Source organism: Mandrillus leucophaeus, unplaced genomic scaffold (genome assembly GCF_000951045.1).
Source record: "Mandrillus leucophaeus isolate KB7577 unplaced genomic scaffold, Mleu.le_1.0 Scaffold23, whole genome shotgun sequence".
Lineage (NCBI taxonomy): Eukaryota > Metazoa > Chordata > Mammalia > Primates > Cercopithecidae > Mandrillus > Mandrillus leucophaeus.
The window spans coordinates 1,636,764-1,661,175 of NW_012102365.1; the positions used below are offsets into that span (position 1 = coordinate 1,636,764).

The window sequence follows — 24,412 nt, forward strand, 5'->3', positions numbered from 1 at the left end:
ACACACACATTCAGCCCCTACACACACACACTCCCACACACCCAGCCTCTCCACACACACACGTACCCAGCCCCTACACACACACACACCCCCAGCCCCTACACACACACACCCACACACACCCAACTCCTTCACACACACATCCAGCCCCTACACACACACACCCACACACACCCAACTCCTTCACACACATCCAGCCCTTACACACACATCCAGCCCCCACACACACACACATCCAGCCCCATCCACACACACACACCCCTAACCCCTACACACACATCCAACCCCTACACACATACTCCCAGCTCCTCCACACACACCCAGCCCCTCCACACACTCCCAGCTCCTACACACCCAGCCCCCTACACACACACACACCCAGCCCCTCCACACACACACACACCCAGCCCCTCCAGACATACACACATTGCCAACCCTCCAAATACACCCCAGCCCCTCCACACACTCAAAGCCCCTCCACACAACGCACTATACACACCCAGTCCCTCCACACACACAAACCCCTACATACACCCAGCCCCTACACACAAACACACACAACCCCTACACACACACCCAGCCCCTACACACACACAACACACACACAAAGCTCTTCCACACAACACACTATACACACACACTGCACCATAGCCCAACCCCTCCACATAGCACACACACATATACAAAGCCCCTTCACACAACATACTACACACACACACCCCCAACCCCTCCACACAACACTACCTACACACCACACACACATCCAGCCCCCAACAATGCACTACACGCACCACACATGCAATACACGTACACACACGACATAGCCCAGCCCCTCCACACAATCCACACTGCACCACATGCACACACCACATAGCCTGGCCCTTCCACATAGTGCACTACACACCCCACGCACACAGCACCACAGCCCACCACCTCCCACACATACCACACCCCCCCCACCCCAGCCCTGGCCCTCACCCAGCACGCGGGCGATGAGGCAGAAGAGCAGGGTGCTGATGACGAAGGTCCAGTTCCAGTGGTGGGAGCCAGCCACCGTGGAGACGCCAAGGAAGATGAAGATGAGGGTCTCGCTGACGCTGCTCCACATCTTCAGGAAGTATTTGATGGTGGTGTGGGACTTGTGGGAGATGTTGGCCTCCACATAGGGGCGCATCACCACTCCCGAGGCTATAAGCCTGGGGCAGGAAAGAGCAGGGTCAGGGCTCCACGTTGAGCTGCACCTGCCCGAGCCCCTCTGCTGCCAGCGGCAATGGGGCCATGACCAAGGTGCCTGTGTTCCGAGCTCCTCTATGGGCCAGGGGCCCGCTGTGTGCTTTACACCCTGTTGCCACTCATCCTCACATCAACCCTACAGACACGGGTCTATTCCTCCATTTTTAAAATGAGTGATCTTGGCTGGGCACGGTGGCTCACGCCTGTAATCCCAGCACTTTGGGAGACGGAGACAGGCAGCTCACTTGAGGCCAGGAATTTGAGACCAGCGTGGCCAACGTGGTGAAACCCAGTCTCTTCTAAAAATACAAAAATTAGCTAGGCGCGGTGGTGGGCACCTATAATCCCACGTAATTGAGAGGCTGAGGTGGGAGAATCTCTTGAACCCAGAAGGTGGAGGCTGCAGTGAGCTGAGATTGTGCCACTGCACTCCAGTCTGGGTGACAGAGTGAGATCCCGTCTCAAAAAGAAAAAAAAAAAGAGAGAAATCTGATTCTAAGAGAAATAGTCACCTGTCCCGTCACGCTGCCTGCAGGTAGCAAAGGCAAGACACACAAACCACACTGTGTCCAACTCCAAAGCCTGCACCTTTGCCCCAAGGCCACGCTGCCACTTGACCCAACAGGAGTCAATGACACAGGCCCATGGTCTCCTGGGTTTCTTCCCCTCAAGGGTGGTATCTGCCACTGCATGGGGGTCTCCACAGGGAGCTTTGTTTCAAGCAGCTGCTTGGAGCTTGGGGTCCTCCCAGCCCAGCGCTCACACCCAGGCTCTGCTCCTGCAAGCCAGGGGTCCTGAACCCCAGTTCTGCCTTGCCTCGGCACTGGAACACGTTCACCCCTCACTGCCTCTCCACACCCCATTCTCCCCATTTCCAAACCTGGCGGGGGCCTCAGGACCGCCAGGACTCAGGCCTGGTGAGCCTCCTACTGGGGCTGCTAAGGGGACTCCCTTTGAGACAAATGAAGTAGCAGGGCTGTGGCTTTCCTCAGCTTGAAGCTTGGTGGCTTCCAACGCTCTGCTCTGGGCTTGCCCTTATGCAGGTCGCTCTTGCCTCATCTGCTCATAGCCTGAAATGCTCTCTCCAGATTCCTGGACCCCAGGGTGCCTAGCAGAAGTGCCCCTCTTCTAGGAAGCCACTGATGCCCTCGGCCATTTAAATGGCTACCAAGCACGTCTGGAGCCTGGAGCTCATGTCTCATCCCTGGAGCTCAAGGCTGGGCCCTGGGAGCTCCGTGACCCTACAAACCTGGGGAATCCAGGCTGGCAGCCCCCGTCCCCACCCTGCCAAGCCCACTGCCTGCTGCATGCAGACTCACGCCATGATGCCTGACAGGTGGAAGAGCTCGGCCGACAAGTAGGCCATGTAGCTGTAGAGGAAGACGAAGAGCGGCTCGATGACCCGGATGTGCGAGGTAAATCGGGAGGTGAAGGCTGCGATGACCCCGTAGACCACGCCTACAAACACCCCGCCCAGGGCCACCACGAAAAAGCTCAGGAAGCCGAGGAAGATGTCCACGATGCCCACGTGCTCATAGTTGGCAAACTCCTCAAAGAGGTGATACAGGACCTGGGGAGGGTGTGTAGGCTGGTGGGTGAGAGGAGAGGGCCCTGGCCCCACGGCTCCCTGGGGTCCACCCAGGGTGATCCTGTCCCCTCCGTTAACCATGGCCACAAGAAGAGGCCACACGGTAGCAGAGAAACCCTAGTGCCAAGGAGGTGCTCAAAACCTCAGCCTGGGGCTGCGGGGCTTGGCTTGCTCTGGGCCGGCCACGTGCCACACTGGTGAAGGGTGGACCCTGGGGAGCTCTGTGAAGACCCTGAAGCCAAACTGCCTGGACTGGAATCCTGGCTCTGCCTCTCCTGAGCTATGTAAAGGAAGCAAATTCATCTTCCTGTGTTTCAGTTTTCTCCGTCTATAAAATGAGGATAATAATGCCAACTTTTAGGACTGCTGTGAGGACTAAATCAGCGAATCAAGTGCTTGGAGCCTTACCTGATGCAGTGTTAGCCACACCTGGTGCTATCAAGTCTGCCTCTCACTGCCTGACCTTGGGTATGTCATACCCATCACTGGGTTTCAGTCCCTCCTTCAGCACAAAAAAGGGACATTCACACAACGAACTAGAAGGTGATTTCTTAACCTCTGGAGCTTTCTGAAAATACATATGTTCAGGCCATACTGGACTTGGACTCTCTGGGATAGGGCCAAGAAATCTCTATGTAACAAGCCCCCCAGGGATTGCAATGAACAGCCAAGTTCAGATGCTATGGAATTAGAGGCTCGCTAAGGTGCCCCTGTCTCCTGGACTGGGAAACAGATGGTCACTGCAACCCTACCATCAGACGTTTAAGTGGCACTTCATATGCTGTAAAGCCCTTTGATGGTCTTTATCCAAGTCGACACTCAACCACCATGTGAGGCAGGTGGGTCAAGGATGCTCCTTTGCTAAACTGAGGCTCACAGTGGTAAAACAACATGCCAGGGGGCCCCCAGCCCAGGAGCAGAACTGGGCCCAGAACTTGTTCCCTGACAGCCATGGCTGAGGCCTCCTTAGCAGGCTCGGCTTTGAGGGTCTGCCCTGCCTGTTGCTGGGTCCCTGAGCTGCCTGGCTCAAGGCTGTCCTAGACAGCTCTGTCAGGAAGCAGCAGGGACTTTCCAGGCTTGGGGGAAGGGAGGGGAGGACTTGAGGATCCATGACAGGGAACCCTCCAAAGCCCCCAGGACCTGGAGCAGGAGGAATGGACTGTGAGGAGTGACCTGTCTAGGGCACAGACCTGAGACCAGGCAGCTCAGGGTCGGCCTCCGGCTTTACTCTCTGGGAAATGGGGCACTCACACCCGTGCTCAGAGCTCCAGAAAGACCTGACTTGGCCCAGGCAGGAAGGGGAGATGCAGAGCACTGGCCAGACCTGGTGCTGCCTGGCCCCAGCCGTCTGGGGGATAGGGCAGGGCTCCAGCAGCAGACAGCCTCTTAGCAGGGGCATGCTCAGCCGTGGGCTACCTAAACTCATTCCTGGCCTGAGGGGATTCATGGGTCCTCATGGTCTACCACATGGGCCCATGGAGTGGGCACAGAGGGGAAAGTCCTCCTTTCCCGCCTGGTGCTATTATCCCTGGAACTACAGAGAAGCAGAGTAACACAGTGGTAAGCACTTGGGCTTTGGACTCAGACTACGGATTTGAACCTCAGCTATATCATATATCAGGCTAATGTAACCTCTCTGTCCCTCAGTTTCCTCATCTCAAAAAACTGGGATATAACTGTGTCAACCTCATGGAGTTACTGTACAGATTAAATGAGGCAACACAGGCCAGGCACCAAGGCTCACGCCTGTAATCTCAGCACTCTGGGAGGCCAAGGAGGGAGCATCGCTTGTGCTCGGGAGATTGAGACCAGCCCAGGCAATATAATGAGACCCCATATCTACAAAATAAACAAATAAATACATTAGCTGGGTGTGATGGCCAGCACCTGCAGTCCCAGCTACTCGGGAGGCTAAGAGGGGAGGATCATTTGAGGAGTTTGAGGCTGCAGTGAGCTATGATTGTGCTATTGCACTCCTGGGTGACACTGTCTGTGTGACAGAAGGAGACTCTGTCTCTAAACAAATAAATAAAAATGAGGCAATACACATTCAGACAGGAAGCACCCAGTGAACACCAGCAATCACTACCACCGCTGCCACTGCCTTTGGGAGACACGACCGTGGGTCCACAAGTGGCTGGGTCTGTTACCTGCTTGATGCAACCATGCCCCAAGCTCCACAGCAGTGCTCACCTGAACCCCAACACCCAGATCCCACTGGAGAGGGCTTTATCTTTGGCAACCACTGGCTTCACAGACATCAGTGAGTATGACTCACTAACGTAAGTAACCCTGTAAGAAGCCTGGGAGGATGACAGGCTGAGTACTGCAATCCCTATGTCACAGATGGGGAAACTGAGGCTCATGTGGTAACCCTGGGCAACAGCCTGTGCTAGAGGAAGCCAGGACGGAGGCCTGCCTGCTCAGGCCAGGCTGCTGCTCTACCCAGCCTCATGAGGAGGCCAGGTAGGAACAGGAAGCTGAGGCTGCCAGCAGCCGAACACCACAGTCTGTCTCTACTCTGAGGTGCTGCTTCCTGAGGGCTGGGGCTACAGAGGAGGGAGTCATGGCCTGGACATGCACATGTGCCCTTGAGCTTTCCTGTGAGTGCAGCTGCTCTGAGGGGGACAGCTCAGGAGGGGGTGGAAGTGTTCTCACAACACAATGTTTGAATAGGCACATGCACACATCTGTTTCCCAAGGAAACCAGCTGGGAGGAAGGGCATGTGCAGGTGTATATGGAGCCACCACGTGCAGATCCTGAACGAAAGCACTAATCGTCTGCCACTTTGCAGCTATCAAAGGTGAGGCCGGCTGGGCGCGGTGGCTCACGCCTGTAATCCCAGCACTTTGGGAGGCTGAGGTGGGTGGATCACCTGAGGTCAGGAGTTCGAGATCAGCCTGGCCAACATGGCGAAACCCGGTCTCTACTAAAAACACAAAAATTAGCTGGGCATGGTGACAAACGCCTGTAATCCCAGCTACTTGGGAGGCTGAGGAAGGAGAACTGCTTGAACCTGGGAGGCGGAGGTTGCAGTGAGCTGAGATTGCAACACTGCACTCCTGTCTGGGAGACAGAGCAAGATTCCGTCTCAGAAAAAAAAAAAAAAAGGTGAGGGCCACAGAGGTATAGCATTTGCTTACGGTTGCACAGCAAGCAAGTGGCCAACTTATTTTACTTATCACCTTCTAGATGTTTTGGAGACAAGGTCCCTTTCCATAATCTCTGCCCAAAAACTGTGCACAAACCGAATTCTAACTTAAGATACAGCCAACATGAGAGCTGAAAGACCCCTCACAGATGACATGGTCTGTGAAGAGGGAACTGAGGCACAGAGAGTAAAAGTAATTTGCCCAAGATCACATCAAAATGCAAGTGACGGGCCAGGCTTGTTGGTTCAGGTCTGTAATCTCAGCACTTTGGGAGGCTGAGGCAGGATTGTTTGAGGCCAAGAGTTCAAGACCAGCCTGGGTAACATGGTCAAACCCCATCTCTACAAAAAATTTAAAAAATTAGCCAGGTGTGGTGCTGCATGCCTGTAGTCCCAGCCACTCGGAAGGCTGAGGCAGGAGGATCTCAGGCCCAGGTAGTTGAGGCTGCAGTGAGTTATGACCATACCATTTCACCAGCCCAGGAGACAGGGCAAAACCCTGTCTCTTAAAAAACAAAAAGCAAGTCAAGTCAAGGAGAGAGCATATAATCTAGCAAAACCAAGAGTTTAGGCCCTGGAGTCAGACAGACCTGGTTCAATCACAAACTGGTTCATATTCCAGCAGGTTATTTAACTTCTTTGGGACTGTGTCCTCCCCTGGAAAATGAGAATAATAAGCACCTCCTAAGGCAGCCATGAGGACTTAAATGAGATAATCCATGCCAAACGGCTCAGCATGGTGCCTGGCACTCAGGAAGGGGAAATGGGCCTTAGCTGTGTTTTTTTTGTTTTTTGTTTTTTTTGAGAAAGAGTCTCGCTATGTCACCCAGGCTGGAGTGCAGTGGCCAGATCTCAGCTCACTGCAAGGGCCACCTCCTGGGTTCACGCCATTCTCCTTCCTCAGCCTCCCGAGTAGCTGAGACTACAGGCGCCTGCCGCCACGCCCAGCTAATTTTTTGTATTTTCAGTAGAGATGGGGTTTCACCGTGGTAGCCAGGATGGTCTCGATCTCCTGACCTCGTGATCCACCCACCTCAGCCTCCTGAAGTGCTGGGATTACAGGCAAGAACCACCGTGCCCGGCCCCAGCTGTTTTTATTACTGTTATTAACGAGCGGATGAGGGATTCACTGCTGGGCCTGGATTCGGGTTTGTACCGTTTGGACATGGGCATGGCCCCTGGCCTCCTCACCACAGTGACGGCGTCATTGAGCAAGGACTCCCCAAAGACAAGGATGTGCAGCAGCTCATTGATGTGAATTTCCTCAAAGACAGCCAGAACCGCCACGGGGTCCACGGCCGAGATGATGCTGCCGAAGAGCAGGTTGTCCAGGAGGCCGATGTTGTTGATCTGCTCACCGCCCACCAGGCACACGGCGTACATGAGGCCGCCCAGGAAGAAGGCGTTCCACAGTGTGCCCACCACGGCAAAGATCAGGATGGTGCCCAGGTTTTCTGTGAACTGCCGCAGCGGCAGGAAGTAGCCGGCGTCCAGGATGATGGGCGGCAGCAGGAAGAGGAAGAAGACGTCGGACTGCAGGAAGGGGGGTGTCTCGCCTACACCCTTGATCAGGCCCCCCACCAGCAGCCCCACCACGATCAGCAGGCAGCTCTCCGGGACGATGCTTGAGATAGTGGGGATCACATGGAAACCTGCGGAGGGCGAGAGAACGGGAGGCCATGGGCTTTCGGAGGAGCCGGGAGAACAGAAGGCTGGGGATGGGCCGGGGATGAGGAGCGCAGCTGGCCAGAGGTGCACAGGCTGGGTCTCAGAGGGCTGCTCTGTTAACTCTCTGAGCCGCTGCTTCCTCGCCTGGAAGGGACAATGCTAGCTTCACAGGTTTGCCATCATAAACCAAGTGACAGTGTTTTTAAAGCACTTTTTTCAAAGGATACATACATGCTATCTCTGTCGCTGTCATAAAATGTTATCAAGTAGCAGTTCTATAAGCCTCCAGAAAGCAGAAATTATAAATTGATTACTGACGTGCCAAGTACCTACGGGCATCACCTACGCCTGAACCCAAGGCATTATTCCAGGCACAAGTTCAGGGAGGCAGATCTGAGCTCAACCTAAGGAATAACAATCTAATAATTCTGTCTGAAGGAAGATGGCAGTTCCCTATCACGGAGCTGTTTAAGCAGAAGGCAGACAACCAGCTGGTGGGGAGTGGCATAGGAGACAGAAGAAAGCACAGAAGAATCTAAGAATACCAGCGTGGGAAGGAACTTGGGGATAATAAGGCCTGGGGTCTGCAAACCTGCAAAAGAGTAGGCTTTCCAGCTGAGTCCAGGCAGCTGCCTGAGACATGGCTCAAGGACGCCAATGGCAACCAGGTTTGGCAGGTGAGATAAAATCTATTTGCTATCCCACTTCTAGCTCAATGCCACCCACTTTAAAGATGGGGCAACTAAGGCTCAGAAAAGGGAAGGGACTTGCCCAAAGTCACACAGCAAATGGGGAGCAGAACCAGATAGAACCCAGGTCTGATGCCCCAGTTCCCATCAAACTGCACAGTTCTGTAATTCAAGCTCGCTTATCCTTCCCTTCCATCAAGGCCTCCTCACACACCCTTCTGCCTAAGACCCACCAGCCATCTCCCCAGGCCGCGTCCTGGCCAGCAGCAGGCCGCTCTGCTGTATTCCACCTTGAGGCTCCAAACCCAGAGCTGAGAAGTAGCAAAAATCCCCATGAGAGGGGCCTCTCTCAATACCAGGTATGACCAGAGAACCCTGAGCTCCTGTGAATGGTTTCTATTGTTTGTTTTGTTTTGGGGTGGGAAAGTAGGTGGAAAAACCTGAGCATCTAGTTGTATGTTGGGTACCATGCTCCTAGGGGTGGCAGAGTCAAGAGTCATAGTCATCATAGTCATGACCCTTTGCTCAAGAGGAAAGTTCTCTCTGGCCTGGCACGGTGGCTCATGTCTGTAATTCCAGCACTTTAGGAGGCTGGGGTGGGAGGATCACTTGAGGTCAATAATTTGACACCAGCTTGTACAACATAGGAGACCTCATCTCCACTTAAAAAAAAAAAAATAGCTGGGCATGGTGTGCGCCTGTAGTCCCAACTAGTCAGGAGGGCTGAGGCAGGAGGATCACTTGAGCCCAGCCTCAAATAAATAAATAAATAAATAAATAAACAAACAAAAGCAAGGCTCTTTCTCCTCTCCTTCCCTATCTTGCAAGCTCTGTGCAGGCAGATCCCGTAACTGCTTATCATTATACACCCAGGGCTAAGACACTAGAGGTGCTCAACAAATACTGGCTGACTTGAAAATACACAGGGCTGGGACATCACCCAAGATTTCCGATAACCTGCATGCCTGGCCAGGCCTCTGCTCTCATTACTTACTCTTGAGATCCTTGGGACAGAGGAGGAACTTCCCTCTCCATGCCCAAAGCCCTTCCTACTCTCAGGTAGGAATCTGGGCAGTGCTAGTACAGTGACAAGTCAAAGTTCACACTGCTGGCTGGGCACAGTGGCTCACGCCTGTAATTCCAGCACTTTGGGAGGCCAAGGTGGGTGGATCACCTGAGGTCAAGAGTTCAAGACGAGTCTGACCAATATGGTGAAACACTGTCTCTACTAAAAATATAAAAATTGGCCAGGCATAGTGGCCGGCACCTGTAGTCCCAGCTACTTGGGAGGCTGAGACAGGAGAATTGCTTGAACCTGGGAGGTGGAAGTTACAGTGAGCTGAGATTGCGCCATTGCACTCCAGCCTGGGCAACAGAACAAGATTCCATCTCAAAAAAAAAAAAAAAAAAAAAAAAAAAAAAAAAGTTCACACACTGAACACTATCCAGGCCCAGAATCCTGGCACAATGCCAAGCACCCTGGGACACTCAAAACACATTGGGAAAAAAAGACATCGCCATCCTAGGCCAAGAGGACCTCGAAGGCACCATGTGCAATCTCCTGATTTCAAAATAGACATGACCAAAAGTCACTTTTTGTTCATCTACTTTCCACATCAATAAAAGCGAAAATAATTCCAAAATCACCTCTTTTGCTGAAAAGTACCCCAGTCTTTGTACTGTCCACCAGTCAACATCCAGTGTGTAGCTGGCTGGTCCACTGGGAAGGGCTAGTCATGTTGGGCCCAAGTCTCTCTTGCTGTAGAGGATAAAGCCCACGTTTTCAGCACGGCCTCTGTCATCTGGTCTTGCCTCATGTCCCATTCTCCCCACTGTCAACTCTTAGGTTTCAGCCTTGCCAAATTCCTTGCAATTGCCCCATATGAGCCACATCCTCTTTTGCCTGCCAATCTTCGCCTAGTCTAGTTCCTCTCTAGAAATCATTCCTCTACCCCTACCCCCACTGTATGTGGCTGACATCATATCCTCTGCCTGCCTCCTCCTCCAGGAAGTATTCTCTGACCACCACCTGTCTGCCCAGGTTAGGGCAGGAATCTTCTGGTGCCTCCCTCTCTCATAGCCTTCAATCTGCAGTCATCTCCCAGGTTCCTGTCTTTCTTCCTGGCACCCACTGAGATCAGTCAGACAACCCAGGCAGAAGCAGCTGGGGTAAGACAATGGCACCACACCCCAAAGACCTGCAGTGTGCTGGAGGGGAGACAGGTACAGCACAGGGGAGATAAGCAGGATGAAGATTTAGGGGAGCAGAGCTCCTTCAAGGCAGGGGCCAGAAAGCACCTTCCCAAGGCCAGAAGTCCAGCTCCAGCCAGCTGCATGCTGGCCCCCTCCACAGCCTCCCTGCCCCTGACCTGGCGTGAGCACCAAGAGCTGCCTTAGGAGAAGGCAGAGTCTAAAGAGAGTCCAGGGCAGGCAGATGATGGCTTCCACCTCCACCTAAGAGGTCAGGCTCTAAAAATGCCTCCTACCCCCACTCTGTGCCATCAGCCCAATCCACAGAGCTTTTCTGGCCCCATAAATCGCCAGACAGTGCCTAGGAGACCCAGAGAAGAGTTGGCCACAGCTCCTGCCTGGGGAGGGGGCAGGCATGTGAAACAAGCCAAGAGCAGCAACATAAAGAAGGCTCCTCAGCTCTGAGGGTGTCCCATGAGCCAGAACTGTGCTGGGAGCCTGGCACACACCATCTCATTCAGTTCTCACCACAGTCCTTGGGATAGGTATTGCCTCCATTTTGCAGAAGACAAATCTGAGGTCGGCAAGGTTATGCCGCTTCGCCAGTGTCTAAGGGAGGACCTCTATTCTAGCTTAGGTGTCTCAAACCTGTAGCAGAGAACACTAATTAATTTTTTACTCAAAGCTCGGTATTTTCTCTGAGCCAGGCCATATTGGACACTGAAGACATTGAGGTGACTCAGACTCTGAACCTCCGTGAGCAGCTAATGGGGAGGGCCATGCTATTCCAGCCCTTGGAGCTTCTATGACCAGGTGAACAGACAGCTGGCATTCCTATTGGACACAAGAAAAGCAAGCTCTGAGAGGAGGCTGGATGCACTCAGCCAGGCCAACCACGACTGGGTCCTGCGCCTCCTGACTACAGCACAGCGACCTCTTTCTCCTTCAGCCAGTTCCAGAGTACTTGGGGCTGGAGCCATGTTCCCGGAGCTGGTTTCCCCGGCTTTCCTGTTTTGGCTCTGGCGCTCAGTGAGCTGAAGGAGCTTTAGGCCCTGATGGGCTCTCTGGACCCGAGGGGAGGGCCGGGCCGGGCCGGGCCGGGCCGGGCCAGGCTGATGAGAAAGGTCTGAGATCCACTCTTGGCTCCCTGCCCACGGGTAGGAGGCACATTACTGGAAAGCACTTCCAGGGCTGGGGGAGGAAGGGATTCTGTCATCAGAAGGAGGCTCCTTCAGGAGCAATGGCTCAGGCAAGTGGGAAGCAGCCCCTGGACCTGTGCTGGCTTGTCCCTCTCCCAACGTCCTGACTCCACCAACTGCGCTCACTCTGCATCCCTGCAGAGTCCCCACAAAGTGTAAGGCGCTTGCTGACTCCTGGTGTGGTGAAAGGGGCACAGAAGGATGGCTGGGGCCCCTGGAACCCTGACAAAAGCCCTGCATGGAGGCAAGATCCCAGGATGCCAAGAGATGAGGCAAAACTTTCAGGGCCCAAACGTGCAGCAGCAGTGATGTCACCAGGGTGAAATCAGGGGTGGGAAGAGACAGAGTAAGAACCAGAGACGTGAGAGCTGGAATGGATCTTGGAGAGCATCTAAATTCTCCATTATACAGTCAGGGAAATGGAGACAGAGACAGCCAGTGACCTGTCATTGATCACGTGTCCAGTTCTACCCCAGTAGTCCGTGACACTCCAAGCCCTGTGGTGTGCACAAGCCACACAGCCTCCTTCGAGGACGTCCAGTCCTCCCAGAACAAGGAGGCACGAAAGTGTGGAATTTGGCATCTCCAAGCGCAGCCACAGGCCAAACCCTCTGACACAGTTCAGAGTTGGCTCTCCTTTTACAAGAGGCTGGGGGATGGGAGAAGTGTTTTTCATTCTATCTAGTGTAGGTGGTAGCTGGAACGAACACACACACACACACACACACACACACACACACACACACACACACACTCTTGCTGAGCAGACACCTCACCAAACCTCCAATTGATGGGGGTTCCCAGCCCCCTGCGGCTGCTCTGCACCACAAGAATGTTTTATTTATATCTTCTCGGACGGTCCCCATCTGCTGAGACTGGCTCAGTGGAGCAGGCAAGGCTGTCCCACATCACCCTGGGTTGCCAGGGTGACCAGACATGCCTGATCCCCCTTCCCACAACCCTCCTCTGGCCTGGGAAGTCAGAGGAGAGTGCTGGGAAGAGGGGTCTCTTTGGCCCATAGTGCCAGGTCACCAGGGACCCAGGGACACACTGAGGGCTCTGTCGCCCTACTTCCAGGCCTGAGGACTGCTCTGGGGCTGCAACTCGGCCAGGTCCCAAGGGATTCCTAGTTGCACAACGATTCCATTTCTTTAACTCCCTCTTCAACTGCCCCAGCAACCAGTCTCAACTGCAGCAATGAAAGCTAATACTTCCTAACGAAAGCCCAGCACTCTACAGTTTACAGCAGCACACTCTGATGCTTCTTAACCCATTTGCTCTTCACACAGTTCTGGGAAGTCACAATTACCATCCCCCTATTTTACAGATGAGGAAACTGAAGCACAGAAAGGTTAAGCAACTTGATCAAAGTCACATAGCTGGTAACTGGGATTCAAATCCAGGTAGTCTGGCTCCAGAGTCTGTGTTCTGGCCACTCACCGTTTTATCCCTGGCTTTATTCTCACTTTGTTTCTGAGGGGTGTGTGAGCCTAGGACTAAAGAGGCCCAAAGCAATTCCCAAAGGGTCAGAGGTAGGTATTTCTTTCCATGAGCTCCTCTCCAGGAAGTATCCCACTGCTCCCCTTCTAGTCTAGTGGCCTAGTAAAGACTTCATGAAATCCTTCCTATCTTCTAAGGCTGCCCCCTCCAGGAAGCTCTCCTGAGTTAACTCAGCCAGGATGGGTCAGTCTTTTCTACCAAACTTGTAGAGCAAGAAGTGATAACTATTCAGACTGTTCAGCCCCTGCCTGGCTGATCTGCACTCAGCCCTGGTGTCCACTGGGGCTGGAGGACCCATGGGTCCAGGAGGGCTCTGACTCTTTTTGAGTCTGATTCTCAAGGCTAATTCTTCCTACCATCAATGTCAGCTAGGAGGACCAGGGAGAAAGAAAAGCCACATTAGGACAGACTCAGCCACTGCCTCAGCAGGTTCACAGCCAGACCTGCAGAGGAGACAAAGACACATGGCACTGGCCACCCCACCCTATGTTCCCACTGTCAGAAAACTGAGTTCTAATCAGAGCCCAGCCACAACTTGCTGGGGGGCTTTAGACAAGTTACATCCCTCCCCTCAAAGTTTCTCCATCTGTGTAAAAGCCTATTTCAGAGGGTTTCTGGAGTACAAGAGGAAATAAGGATAAAGAGCACCAAGCAATAATGGTACTCAATGTTAGCCAGTGTGGTGCCTCCTATTACTATTGTAACTTTCTTTAAAACCCAAGTATAATACAATTCACTCTGCATTACTGTGACCTGTTGGTGTGTCTGTGTCCATCACTGGGCTATAAGCTCCTTGAGGGTAGTAACTGTCTAGATTCACGTGGGTCTCCAGCTTCCAGCACAGAGTAGGCATCAACTATTTGTGAACTGAAACAAAACTGACCTCAGCACTTTGGGAGACTGAGGGGAGAAGACTGCTTGAGGCTAGGAATTTGAGACCAGTCTGGGCAATATAGTGAGACCCCATCTCTACAAAAAATAATAATAATAATAATAATTAGCTGGATGTGGTGGTGTATGAGGCAGGAGGATTGCTTAAGTCCATGAGTTTGGAGCTACAGTGAGCTATGACAGTGCCACTACTCTTCAGCCTGGGAGATAGAGTGAGCCCTTATCTCTAATGTAAAAAGGAAAGAAAAATGAAGTAAACTTCACTTGTTAGATGTGAAGTATGGGAAAGAAGGAGGTGGGGATGGGTCTGGAGTTTCAAGACTAAGTGGTGTTCCCAGAGCGGGGACCATTTGAATTGGGCTTTGAAGGATCAATAGAAGTTTGCCAGAAGAGAAGCGTTTGTATCCTTTAAAAAGTCTAGTATAGTACCTTGCACATAGTAAATGGATATGTGGGTAATGAATGAAAGAAAAACAAGTAAAGAAGACAATAAATAGGAAGGCAGGCTGACTTCACCAAGCTTTTGTCAATATCCAAACAAGAGGGCTCTTGTGAAGATTAAATGATATGACGTACATAAAAGACTCAGCACAATACCTGGTACATGTGTCTTTGAGTCTCATTTCCTCTCTGTAACTAGGATGATGATGATTAAAAGCAACTTTGAGATAATTTAATTAGAACTCCCGGCCAGGCTCGGAGGCTCACACCTGTAATCCCAGCACTTTGGGAGGCCGAGGTGGGTGGATCACCCGAGGTCAGGAGTTTGAGACTAGCCTGGCCAACATGGTGAAACCCCTCTTCTATTAAAAATACAAAATTAGCCAGGCGTGGTGGTGGGTACCTGTAATCCCAGCCACTGGAGAGGCTAAGGCAGGAGAATCGCTTGAACCTGGAAGGCGGAGGCTGCAGTGAGCCGAAATCGTGCCACTGTACTCCAGCCTGGGCAACAAGAGTGAGACTCCGTTTCAGAAAAAACAACAACAACAACAACAACAAAACTCCCATCCCACAGCAGAAACTCAATGAATAATACTTTTCATTTTTTATTTATTTATTTTTCTGAGGTGGACTCTTGCTCTGTTGCCAGTCTGGAGTGCAGTGGTGTGATCTCAGCTCACCTCCTGGGTTTAAGCAATTCTCCTGCCTCAGCCTCCTGAGTAGCTAAACTACAGGCGTGCACCACCATGCCCAACTAATTTTTGTATTTTTAGTAGAAATGGGGTTTCACCATGTTGGCCAGGATGGTCTCGATCTCGACCTCGTGATCCGCCCACCTTGGCCTCCCAAAGTGCTGGGATTACAGACGTGAGCCACCGCGCCTGGCCAAATAATACTTTTTAAAAAATGTAGCAGCCAGCTGGGCGTGGCGGCTCACGTCTGTAATCCCAGCACTTTGGGAGGCCAAGGCAGGTGGATCTCCTGAGGTCAGGAGTTCTAGACCACAGTGACCAACGTGGCAAAACCTCGTCTCTACTAAAAATATAAAAATTAGTCAGGTGTGGTGGCAGACACCTCTAATCCCAGCTACTCAGGAGGCTGAGGCAAGAGAATCACTTGAACCTGTTAGGCAGAGGTTGCAGTGAGCCGAGATCACACCATTGCACTCCAGCCTGGGCAACAGAGCAAAATTCTGTTTCAAAAAAAAAAAAAAAAGATAAACTCTCCAGCACCCAGGAGACAAACACTGGACACCTGGAGAATCTGATGGAAGGCTCTGTGCAGGGGGCTTATACACACCCCCTCTCATTTCATCTCACATTCTGACCCCCAATTTGACAGATGAAGAAATCCAGGTTCAGAGAGGTGACTTGTCCAAGGCTACCTAGCTGGGAAGTGGCAGGGTCATCATTAGAATCCAGTTCTCTGAACTGCTAGTTCTTTGGGCCATGCTGCTTCAAAGAAAACAGCTTGTCAGGATCACCAGGAAGAGAATTCAAGTCTGCAATAAATATGCCTCCCCCACAAAAACAGCCATAAATAAATCTGTTCCAAGTACCTGGGCAGGCATGCTTCCCCATACCCAGGGCAATCAGTCTCTCTCTGTGCCTTTCCCCATCATTCTTCCAAACAGCACTTTTATTTCTTGTTTGTTTCAATCCACATTTCAGGGGCTCTTACTATGTTGAAGAGACAGGGTCTCACCCTCCGGGAACATCAGGTCTGGATGAGAAAGTAGGTAAAAAGCTGTCAGAAAACACAACCAGCATACACTGGGCTACCTGAGTCATGGAAAAGAGAAGAGCGCGCCAGGAGGCCAAAACCCCGGGTCCAGACCCTGCTCTGCCCTTTAATAACCATAAGCTTTGGGTAAATCACTACACAATGGAATAGCCTCCATTTTCTTGTCTGTAAACAAGTGAGAACAGGGACTAGACACAGGAGCAACTTGTGCACTGAGACGACTGAGAAAAGAGAGGTAAGGCAGGCTGGGGGGCCTGGGAGGCCCCTGGAGTAATAAGCAGCAATTTAGCCAGCACCAACTGCCTTAGAGACCTGGCAAGAGAGGCTGTTCCAGAGGCAGGCATGTTGTGATAGCGGATTACAGGCTCAGGGACCTTGGCACTGAGTTACAAATCCCTCACGATGTATAGCCTCTCTCTCTCTCTTTCCTTTCTCCTCTCACCTGTCCCATCTACATCAACTCCTTGACTCCAGCAGCCAGAAGTCCCCAAATCCTACCTCTAAGCAAACAGCGGGAAAATCTTCCTCACCTGGAACTTCTACCCACCTTTCAAATCTCAGTGGAGGGCCAGGCACGGTGGTTCACACCTGTAATCCCAGCACTTTGGGAGGCAGAGGTGGGCTGATCACCTGAGGTCCCGAGTTCGAGATTACCCTGGCCAACATGGTGAAAATCCATCTCTACTAAAAACAGAAAAAATTAGCTGGGTGTGCGCCTGTAGTCCCACTACTCAGGAGGGTGAGGCATGAGAAATGCTTGACCCTGCAGGCGCAGGTTGCAGAGAGCCAAGATCGCACCACTGCACTCCAGCCTGGGCAACAGAGTGAGACTCCGTCTCAAAAAAACAAAAAGAAAAAAACAAAAAACCCCAGTGCAGGTGTCACCTCCTCTGGGAAGCCTTCCTGGAGCCACACCCCCGCCCTCCCTAGGCTGAGTCAGATGCTCCTCCAAACTGAGGAGCTCTGTGTTCAGTGCCTCAGCCAGCCTGGCATCCCAGCACACAGCTCTGGGCCCCCAAAAAGTGATGCTCAGAAAAAGCAGGTTAAGGGAATGATAAACACTTCCTGAAGGGTATAGGACTAAAGTTTGGTCTCAAGGGTGGCTGACTAAAGGGGGAAGAGTGTGAACAAATGAAAAGAGAGGTAATCTCAAAAGCCTTCTGAGGATCCTGAAGCCTGCAGCCAGCCTGGAAATGAGAGTGAACAGTGCAGGAGACGCCGGCACACAGGCCTGACCAGGGCAGACCAAGGAAGGAACTGAGTCAAGGAGCCTGAGCCGACACAGCAGGCCTCAGAGGGTCCCCTGACCTTCAGCCTGGCCCTGAATGCCCCATCCTAGCCTGTGGCCTGGTTCTACCACCACCAGCCTTCTCCCTGGGTCTCAAGGACCCATTTCCGTAACCCCTATACCACCCCAAGCTGGGGCAGCACCTCTTGGTATCCAGCCCAACCTTCCCAATCATCCAAGCTCTGCATAAACATTTGTTGAATAAATTTCACTCCAGCAGATCGCCCCTCCCCCTGCAGAAAAGGCGCTGGATCAAGAGTCCCCATGCAGTGAAGCAGAGGATGACTCACAGGGGAGAGGGGAGGGACAGGGACTGGGACTGGCAGTAAACAGCCTGTGTGTTGACAAGAGGCAGAGCTCCAACAGGCCCAACAGTACCTGGCAAGGGAGAGGTGCCAGGCAGCAGGGTGATTACCTGGGGAGAGGGTTATCTGCGGAAGCATTGGGGGTTAGCTCAGGGGGTGGGGGGCAGCTCAGGGGTAGGACCTCAAGCTCCAAAGACTCTCATGGCTGGATTGGGTATCTGGTAGGTGACCATATGATATGCACTGGTTTCTTCTGATTTTCTCAAAATGTAAATATATTATATTGCTTTGGTGATTTTAAATAAAACTCATGGTCTTTTTTTTTCTAACAGTCATATAAGTGTTTAAGTATAAGGAAAATCATCTCTCAGTGATTCTCCCCCTTCCCCTTTACCAGCTATAGCAGTCTCCCCCACAACCAAATTTCCATTAAGTTTGGTATATATTCTTGCAGACTTTTCTGCATCTATAGGTTGTTTAAAATTACGTGGGAATGGTAAATCACACCTGCTGTGCTTAAACTGCTTCTATGGGGCAGAGACTGCACTAAGCACCGAGGCATCTCATTTAATTCTCTCAACAACCCTAATGCAGTCGGTATAAGTATTACCCAAATTTCATTTTTATTGTTTTTTTTTTTTTTTGAGACAGAGTCTTGCTCTGTCACCCAGGCTGGAGTGCTGGAGTGCAATGGCACAATCCTGGCTCACTGCAACCTCCACCTCCTGGGTTCAAGTGATACTTCTGCCTCAGCCTCCCAAGTAGCTGGGATTACAGGTGCCCGCCACCATGCCTGGCTAATTTTTGTGTTTTTAGTAAAGATGGGGTTTCACCAGGTTGGCCAGGCTGATCTCGGACTCCTGACCTCAGCTAATCCGCCTACCTTGGCCTCCCAAAGTGCTGGGATTACAGGCGTGAGCCACCACGCCCAGCCCTTTATTGGGCTTTAAAAAAAAATTGTTTGTTTGTTTGTTTGTTTTTTGAGACAGAATCCCGCACTGTCACCCAGGCTGGATGGAGTGCAGTGGCACAATCTCGGCTCACTGCAACCTCCGCCTCCGGGTTCAAGCGATTCTCCTGCCTCAGCCTCCTGAGTAGCTGGGATTACAGGTGCATACCACGCCTGGCTAATTTTGTATTTCAAGCTACCATCTCCCTCCTTTCCTTTCCCAGTGTCCCGGGTGTGTGGCTCCCCAGCTCAGGGGCTCCCTTCCCCACTCCATCTCTATCCCTGGCCTGTCCTTGCCTGTTGCTCCAGGCACCAGTTTGCCCCACATCTGGGGTGGGGCAGAGGTGGGGAAAGAAACAAAGGCTCAGTAAGAGAGCTTCCATTTCTAGAAACTTTAGAGCCATGGGAAAGCTAGATTTTTCTTTCCTCTTTGCTGGGGGTACAGTAGAGCTTGCAAAATGCAAATCTGAGATTTAAAAAATTGAGTATACCAAATATCTGTTGTTCTTAGTATTGCTTCCAGTTGCAAGTCAGTTAGCTCAGAAGCTTAACAATGTGTTAAATTCATTATATATATAACTTCAACTTGCTCAAAATCTCATCCTACTTGGCTACAGAGAGGTGGAATATAGAGAGGTAGCAGTAGGAAAGCAACACGAGAAGAAATTCTACAATTTCCAGGACAATTGCCCTGCAGAAAGCAAGTCACAGTGTCCTATTTTCAGCACTACAAGGAATGCGGGGGACTGCAAAGGAAGAACAAAACACAGGTGGCACTGGCTGGGTGGGGAAGAGAGACCAGCAGCTTCTAGGAGGCAACTGGGGCCCCTTCTATCCCTTGTAGCTTAATCAGCTTTATGGGATCTATTGTGTGCTTCACAGCATCTGAGGGCAGTGATGAAGAAGGTGTGTTAGACATCCTCCACTTGGGCATTTTAGTGACCTCTCAGAAGGGCCAGAAAAGGATCAGTGAGAGAAAATGACTCTCAGGGGACAGAGTCTGGAATAGGGCAGAAAAGATGGGGGGCCTTTGCAGAGGGGTGGGGCATGAGCATCCTTAGGCTGGTGTGTTACAGTGTGCGTGGGGTGGACTGCAGAATGGCAAATGCACAGGAGCTGCGTGCTCCTGACAGGAAATTCTTATTTTCTCATCCCCAAACATGCTCCTCAGGCCCCAGACTCTGGAGTTGTCCTGATTCCTTTCTTCCTCTCACTGCTGACATCCAATCCATCACCAAACCCTGCTGGTTCTGCCTTCTAGACATGAACAGACCCTGACACTTCTCACCATCTCCATTGCTAACACGCATCCAAGCCAGCACGATCACTTGCCTGGACCACTGCAGCAGCATCCAATCAGTCTCCTGCAACCACTTTTCTTTCTTTCTTTCTTTTTTTTTGAGAAAGAGTCTTGCTCTGTTGTCTAGGCTGGAGTGCAGTGGCGCAATCTCGGCTCACTTCAACCTTCGCCTCCCGGGTTCGAGATTCTTGTGCTTCAGCCACCTGAGTAGCTGGGATTACAGGCACATGCTACCACACCTGGCCAATTTTTATATTTCAGTAGAGACACGGTTTCACCATGTTGGTCAGGCTGGTCTCGAACTCCACGGTGATCTGTCCACCGTGGCCTCCCAAAGTGCTGGGATTACAGGCATGAGCCACCGCACCCAGCCCACATATCCACTCTTGCCCCCCAGGCTCTTCCTATACCAGCCAAGAGTGAAACTTTTTTTTTTCTTTTTTGAGATGGGAGTCTCACTCTGTATCCAGGCTGGAGTGCAGGGGCGCAATCTCGGCTCGCTGCAACCTCCGCCTCTTGGGTTCAAGCAATTCTCCTGCCTCGGCCTCCTGAGTAGACAGGACTACAGATGTGTGCCACCATGCCCAGCTAATTTTTGTATTTTTAGTAGAGGCGAGGTTTCACCATGTTGGCCAGGATGGTCTTGATCTCTTGACCTCGTGATCTGCCCACCTCAGCCTCCCAAAGTGCTGGGATTACAGGCGTGAGCCACTGTGTCCGGCCAAGAGTGAAGCTTTTTAAGAAGTAAGACATACTACTGAAAGGTAGGGACTACACCCCCCTCTGCGTCTTTCCACCACACCTGAATCTCCACTCACTCCCCTCTAGCTCCACCGGCCTCTTTGCTTTTCCTTGAGTACAAACATGCTTCCACCTCAGGGCCTTTGCATTTGCTGTTCCCTGTGCCTAAGACACTCTTCCCCATGTAGGTGAATGACAGATTCCCTCCCTTCCTTCAGGTCCCTGCTCAGATGCCACCTCCCCAGAGAGGTCCTCCCAACCCTCTCAATCTGCTTACTCTTGCCACTTCCTGACGTCTAGATGTGCTTTCTGACTATTCCCCACCCAGAACATAAGCCTCGTGAGGGCAGCCTCTGTCCCAATCACTGTTGTATTCCTGGCACCTTAGACTGTACCTGGCACACGGCAGGCTCACAACCAATGTTTGCTGGATGGATGACTTTCTCTTACCTCAGTGACCTCACAAGGTTGTTGTGAGGATTACATGAGACCACAAACACAAAAGCACTGGGCGAACCACAAGATGTTGTCAGGGTGGGTCACCATCAGCTTGTCCCTTGGAGAGCCACTCCTCCTCCAAGGTGCTGCTCAGCAGCTTTTCCTAAATACCCCAGGGAGCAGAACGCAGTCACGCTCAGTTCTGTGGGCCTGCAGAGCCTGGGACCACACAGCCCTCTATTAAGAGTCTGATGACACGGCACAGCTGGTTGGTCTGTCTCCCCCTTCAGACCACAAGCAAGTTTCTACCTGCAAGTAAGCGTAGGGACCCTGTCCTATTCATCTTTGACTCTCCAGGCCTCGGCATGGAGCCTAACACATGGTGAGGATAAAGATTTGTTGAGCCAGCAGAACTGTTTGAGGGCAGAAGTCATGTCTGGTTTAACTTTTTTTTCTTCCTTTTCGTGTATATATTTTTGGGTTTAACTTAGTCTCCAGTGTTTGGCACTAAGCACATGGACACTAAACTCCAGCTGAATTGGCCTTTTCCTTGAAGGAAGGGTGAGAGTTAGGCACCAAGAAGGCCTGGCAGGCATATCAGCAGCATCTGGAAAGGTAGGACAGGGAAACGAATGTGGTGTAGGTAGAAGATTTCTTTTTTTGTGGGGGAGGGGGTGGGGAAAACGGAGTCTGGCTGTGTTGCCCAGGCTGGAGTGCAGTGGTACGAACACGGCTCACTGCAGCCTTGACTTCCTGGACTTAAGCGATCCTCTCGCTTCAGCCCCCCAAGTAGCTGGGGCTACAGGCGCGCACCACCACGCCTGGCTAGTTTTTGTATTTTTTGTAGACGTGGGGGTTTCACCATGTTGCTAAGGTCTCAAACTCCTGAGCTCAAGAGATCTGCCTGCCTTGGCCTCCCAAAGTGCTGAGATTACAGGCGTGAGCCACTGAACCTAGCCCAGGTAGAGGATTTCTATTGGAGCAAATGGCAGTGGACTGGAGTGGAAATCATTACTTAGATGCTGTAAAGCAGCCTTTTCTCTCACCCTCACAACAAGCCATGGCAGTGGGCAACAGATGAGAGAACAGACACTGAGAGAAGTCCAAACATAGGCCCAGGATCACATGGGTAGCAATGGAGACTGGTCCCAAACCCAGAACTACTGCTCTCAATCCAGCGCTCAGCCAAGGCCAGTTATGAAAGGCCACAAATATCCTGTGGGGAGAGAATTCCCAATCACCCTGCTGAGCCAGGGAGAGCCACTGGAGGGCTCTGGCCCGGGGAACAACATGAAATTCTGACCCCTCAGGGAGGTGGTCAAGGGAGCAGCGCTGGCCACCCAGGCTCAGCATCTGGCGTAGGGCAAAGTTGTCCAACTGCACAGCCATTTAGTCTCAGCTCCAGGGACAGCTGGTACCGCCTCCTGCACAACACCAGCAGGATGGGTAAGCCCTCCCCCATCCTACCTCCAAATGCCTCAAAAGACCAGAAAACTACAATTCTGAGAAAAGAAAGGCCTGAGTCAAGCCCAGGCTGGGGATCAGGGGAACTGGGCTTCAGTCTAGACTCAGCCACTAACATTCTGAGGGCTTTGAACAAACCCTTGCTTTTCTTTGGTCTCAGTTTCTCCATCCTTGGGGGCTTGTTGAGAGCCTCTCTACCTCTGACATCTGACTGATGAACTCTGCAGCTGGACAAAGTTGGGTTCTGTGATACTCACCATCTCTGTCCACGTCAGCAACCGTGGCATCTGGATACAGAACAGCATTCATGCCATAGCAAGCTTGCACGAGGCAGCAGTGGGCAGCGTAAAGAACTCTGGTCCATCAATGAGGGAGGCAGTTGCTGTCCCAATTCTAAATCTTAACTTCTCTGTGACCTATGGCAAATCACAGTACTGCCCTGAACCTCAGTTTCTTCCTTTCTAACATTGGGATAAACAATGTCTATGGCACAGGGTTGCTGTAAGAGGAGAGAACAGAGATAAAAACACTCAGAAAAAAGCAAAAACAAAAATATATGTCCATACCGGGTGAGGTAGCTCACACCTGTAATCCCAGCAGTTGGGGAGGCTGAGGTGAGAGGATCACTTGAGCCCAGGAGTTTGAGACCAGCCTGGGCAACATGGTGAAATCCATCTCTACAAAAAATTTAAAAAGTAGCTGGGCATGGTTGGTGCATACCTGTAGTCCCAGCTACTAGGGAGGCGGAAGTGGGAGGATCACCTGAGCCTGAGAGGTTGAGGTTTCAGTGAGCCGAGATCATGCCATTGCACTCTAGCCTGGGCAACAGGGTGAGACCCTGTCTGGGGAAAAGAAAAAAGAAAAAAAAAGGCCGGGCACGGTGGCTCATGCCTATAATCCCAGTACTTTGAGACACCGAGGCGGGCGGATCACCTGAGGTCAGGGGTTTGAGACCAGCCTGGCCAACATGGTGAAACCCCGACTCTACTAAAAATACAAAATTAGCCAGGTGTGGTGGTGCATCCTGTAATCCCAGCTACTTGGGAGGCTGAGGCAGGAGAATCACTTGGAACCAGGAGGCGGAGGTTGCAGCGAGCCGAGATCGCGCCATTGCCCTCCAGCCTGGGCAAAAAGAGGGAAACTAACTAACTGACTGACTAAATAAATAAATAAATGCACGCATGCCAGACACTCCCGTGCAGATCTAGGTTCCCTGAAACCAGCAGTGTCAGGGTCCCAGAGGCAAGCTGGCAGCACTGGGGAGGCGAGAGCTTCTCCTAAGCAGGCGCCTGAGGGGGAAGCTGTCCAACTGCACAGCATTAAGGCTCCAGGGGCAGCAGGCACTGCCTCCTGCACAATACCAGCAAGGTGGGTGAGCCCTCCTGATACTGGATCCTCTATCTCCAGGGGATGCCCTAAGGGTCTCCCATACGCTTCTGATAACAATCCAGCTGGCTGGGCTCTGTGTGTGGTGGGAGAGACAGGGCATGCTTGGAGGGCCTCTCCCTGCCTCCTCTCCCACCACACTGGGGATAGTTTGTCACCTCAGGCCTCTAGGAGCCACGAGATGTAGAGTGGATAGGAGAACCGAGCATGCTCAGATGAGGCTGTCCTTTAGAGGACACTGCAGAGA

The 24,412-nt window shown here is 51.9% G+C and overlaps 1 protein-coding gene across 1 annotated transcript in view; it reads right to left on the bottom strand.

Moving 5' to 3' along the window:
- SLC9A1 (solute carrier family 9, subfamily A (NHE1, cation proton antiporter 1), member 1) overlaps positions 1–24,412 on the bottom strand; it is a 57,802-nt gene that overhangs the window by 8,833 nt on the left and 24,557 nt on the right. Inside the window, exons 2-4 of the mRNA XM_011981672.1 lie at positions 7,165–7,625; positions 2,553–2,803; positions 979–1,196 (exon numbers count right to left, since the gene is read on the bottom strand). Coding sequence (XP_011837062.1) covers positions 979–1,196; positions 2,553–2,803; positions 7,165–7,625 — 930 coding nt within the window. The remainder of the gene's footprint in view (positions 1–978; positions 1,197–2,552; positions 2,804–7,164; positions 7,626–24,412) is intronic.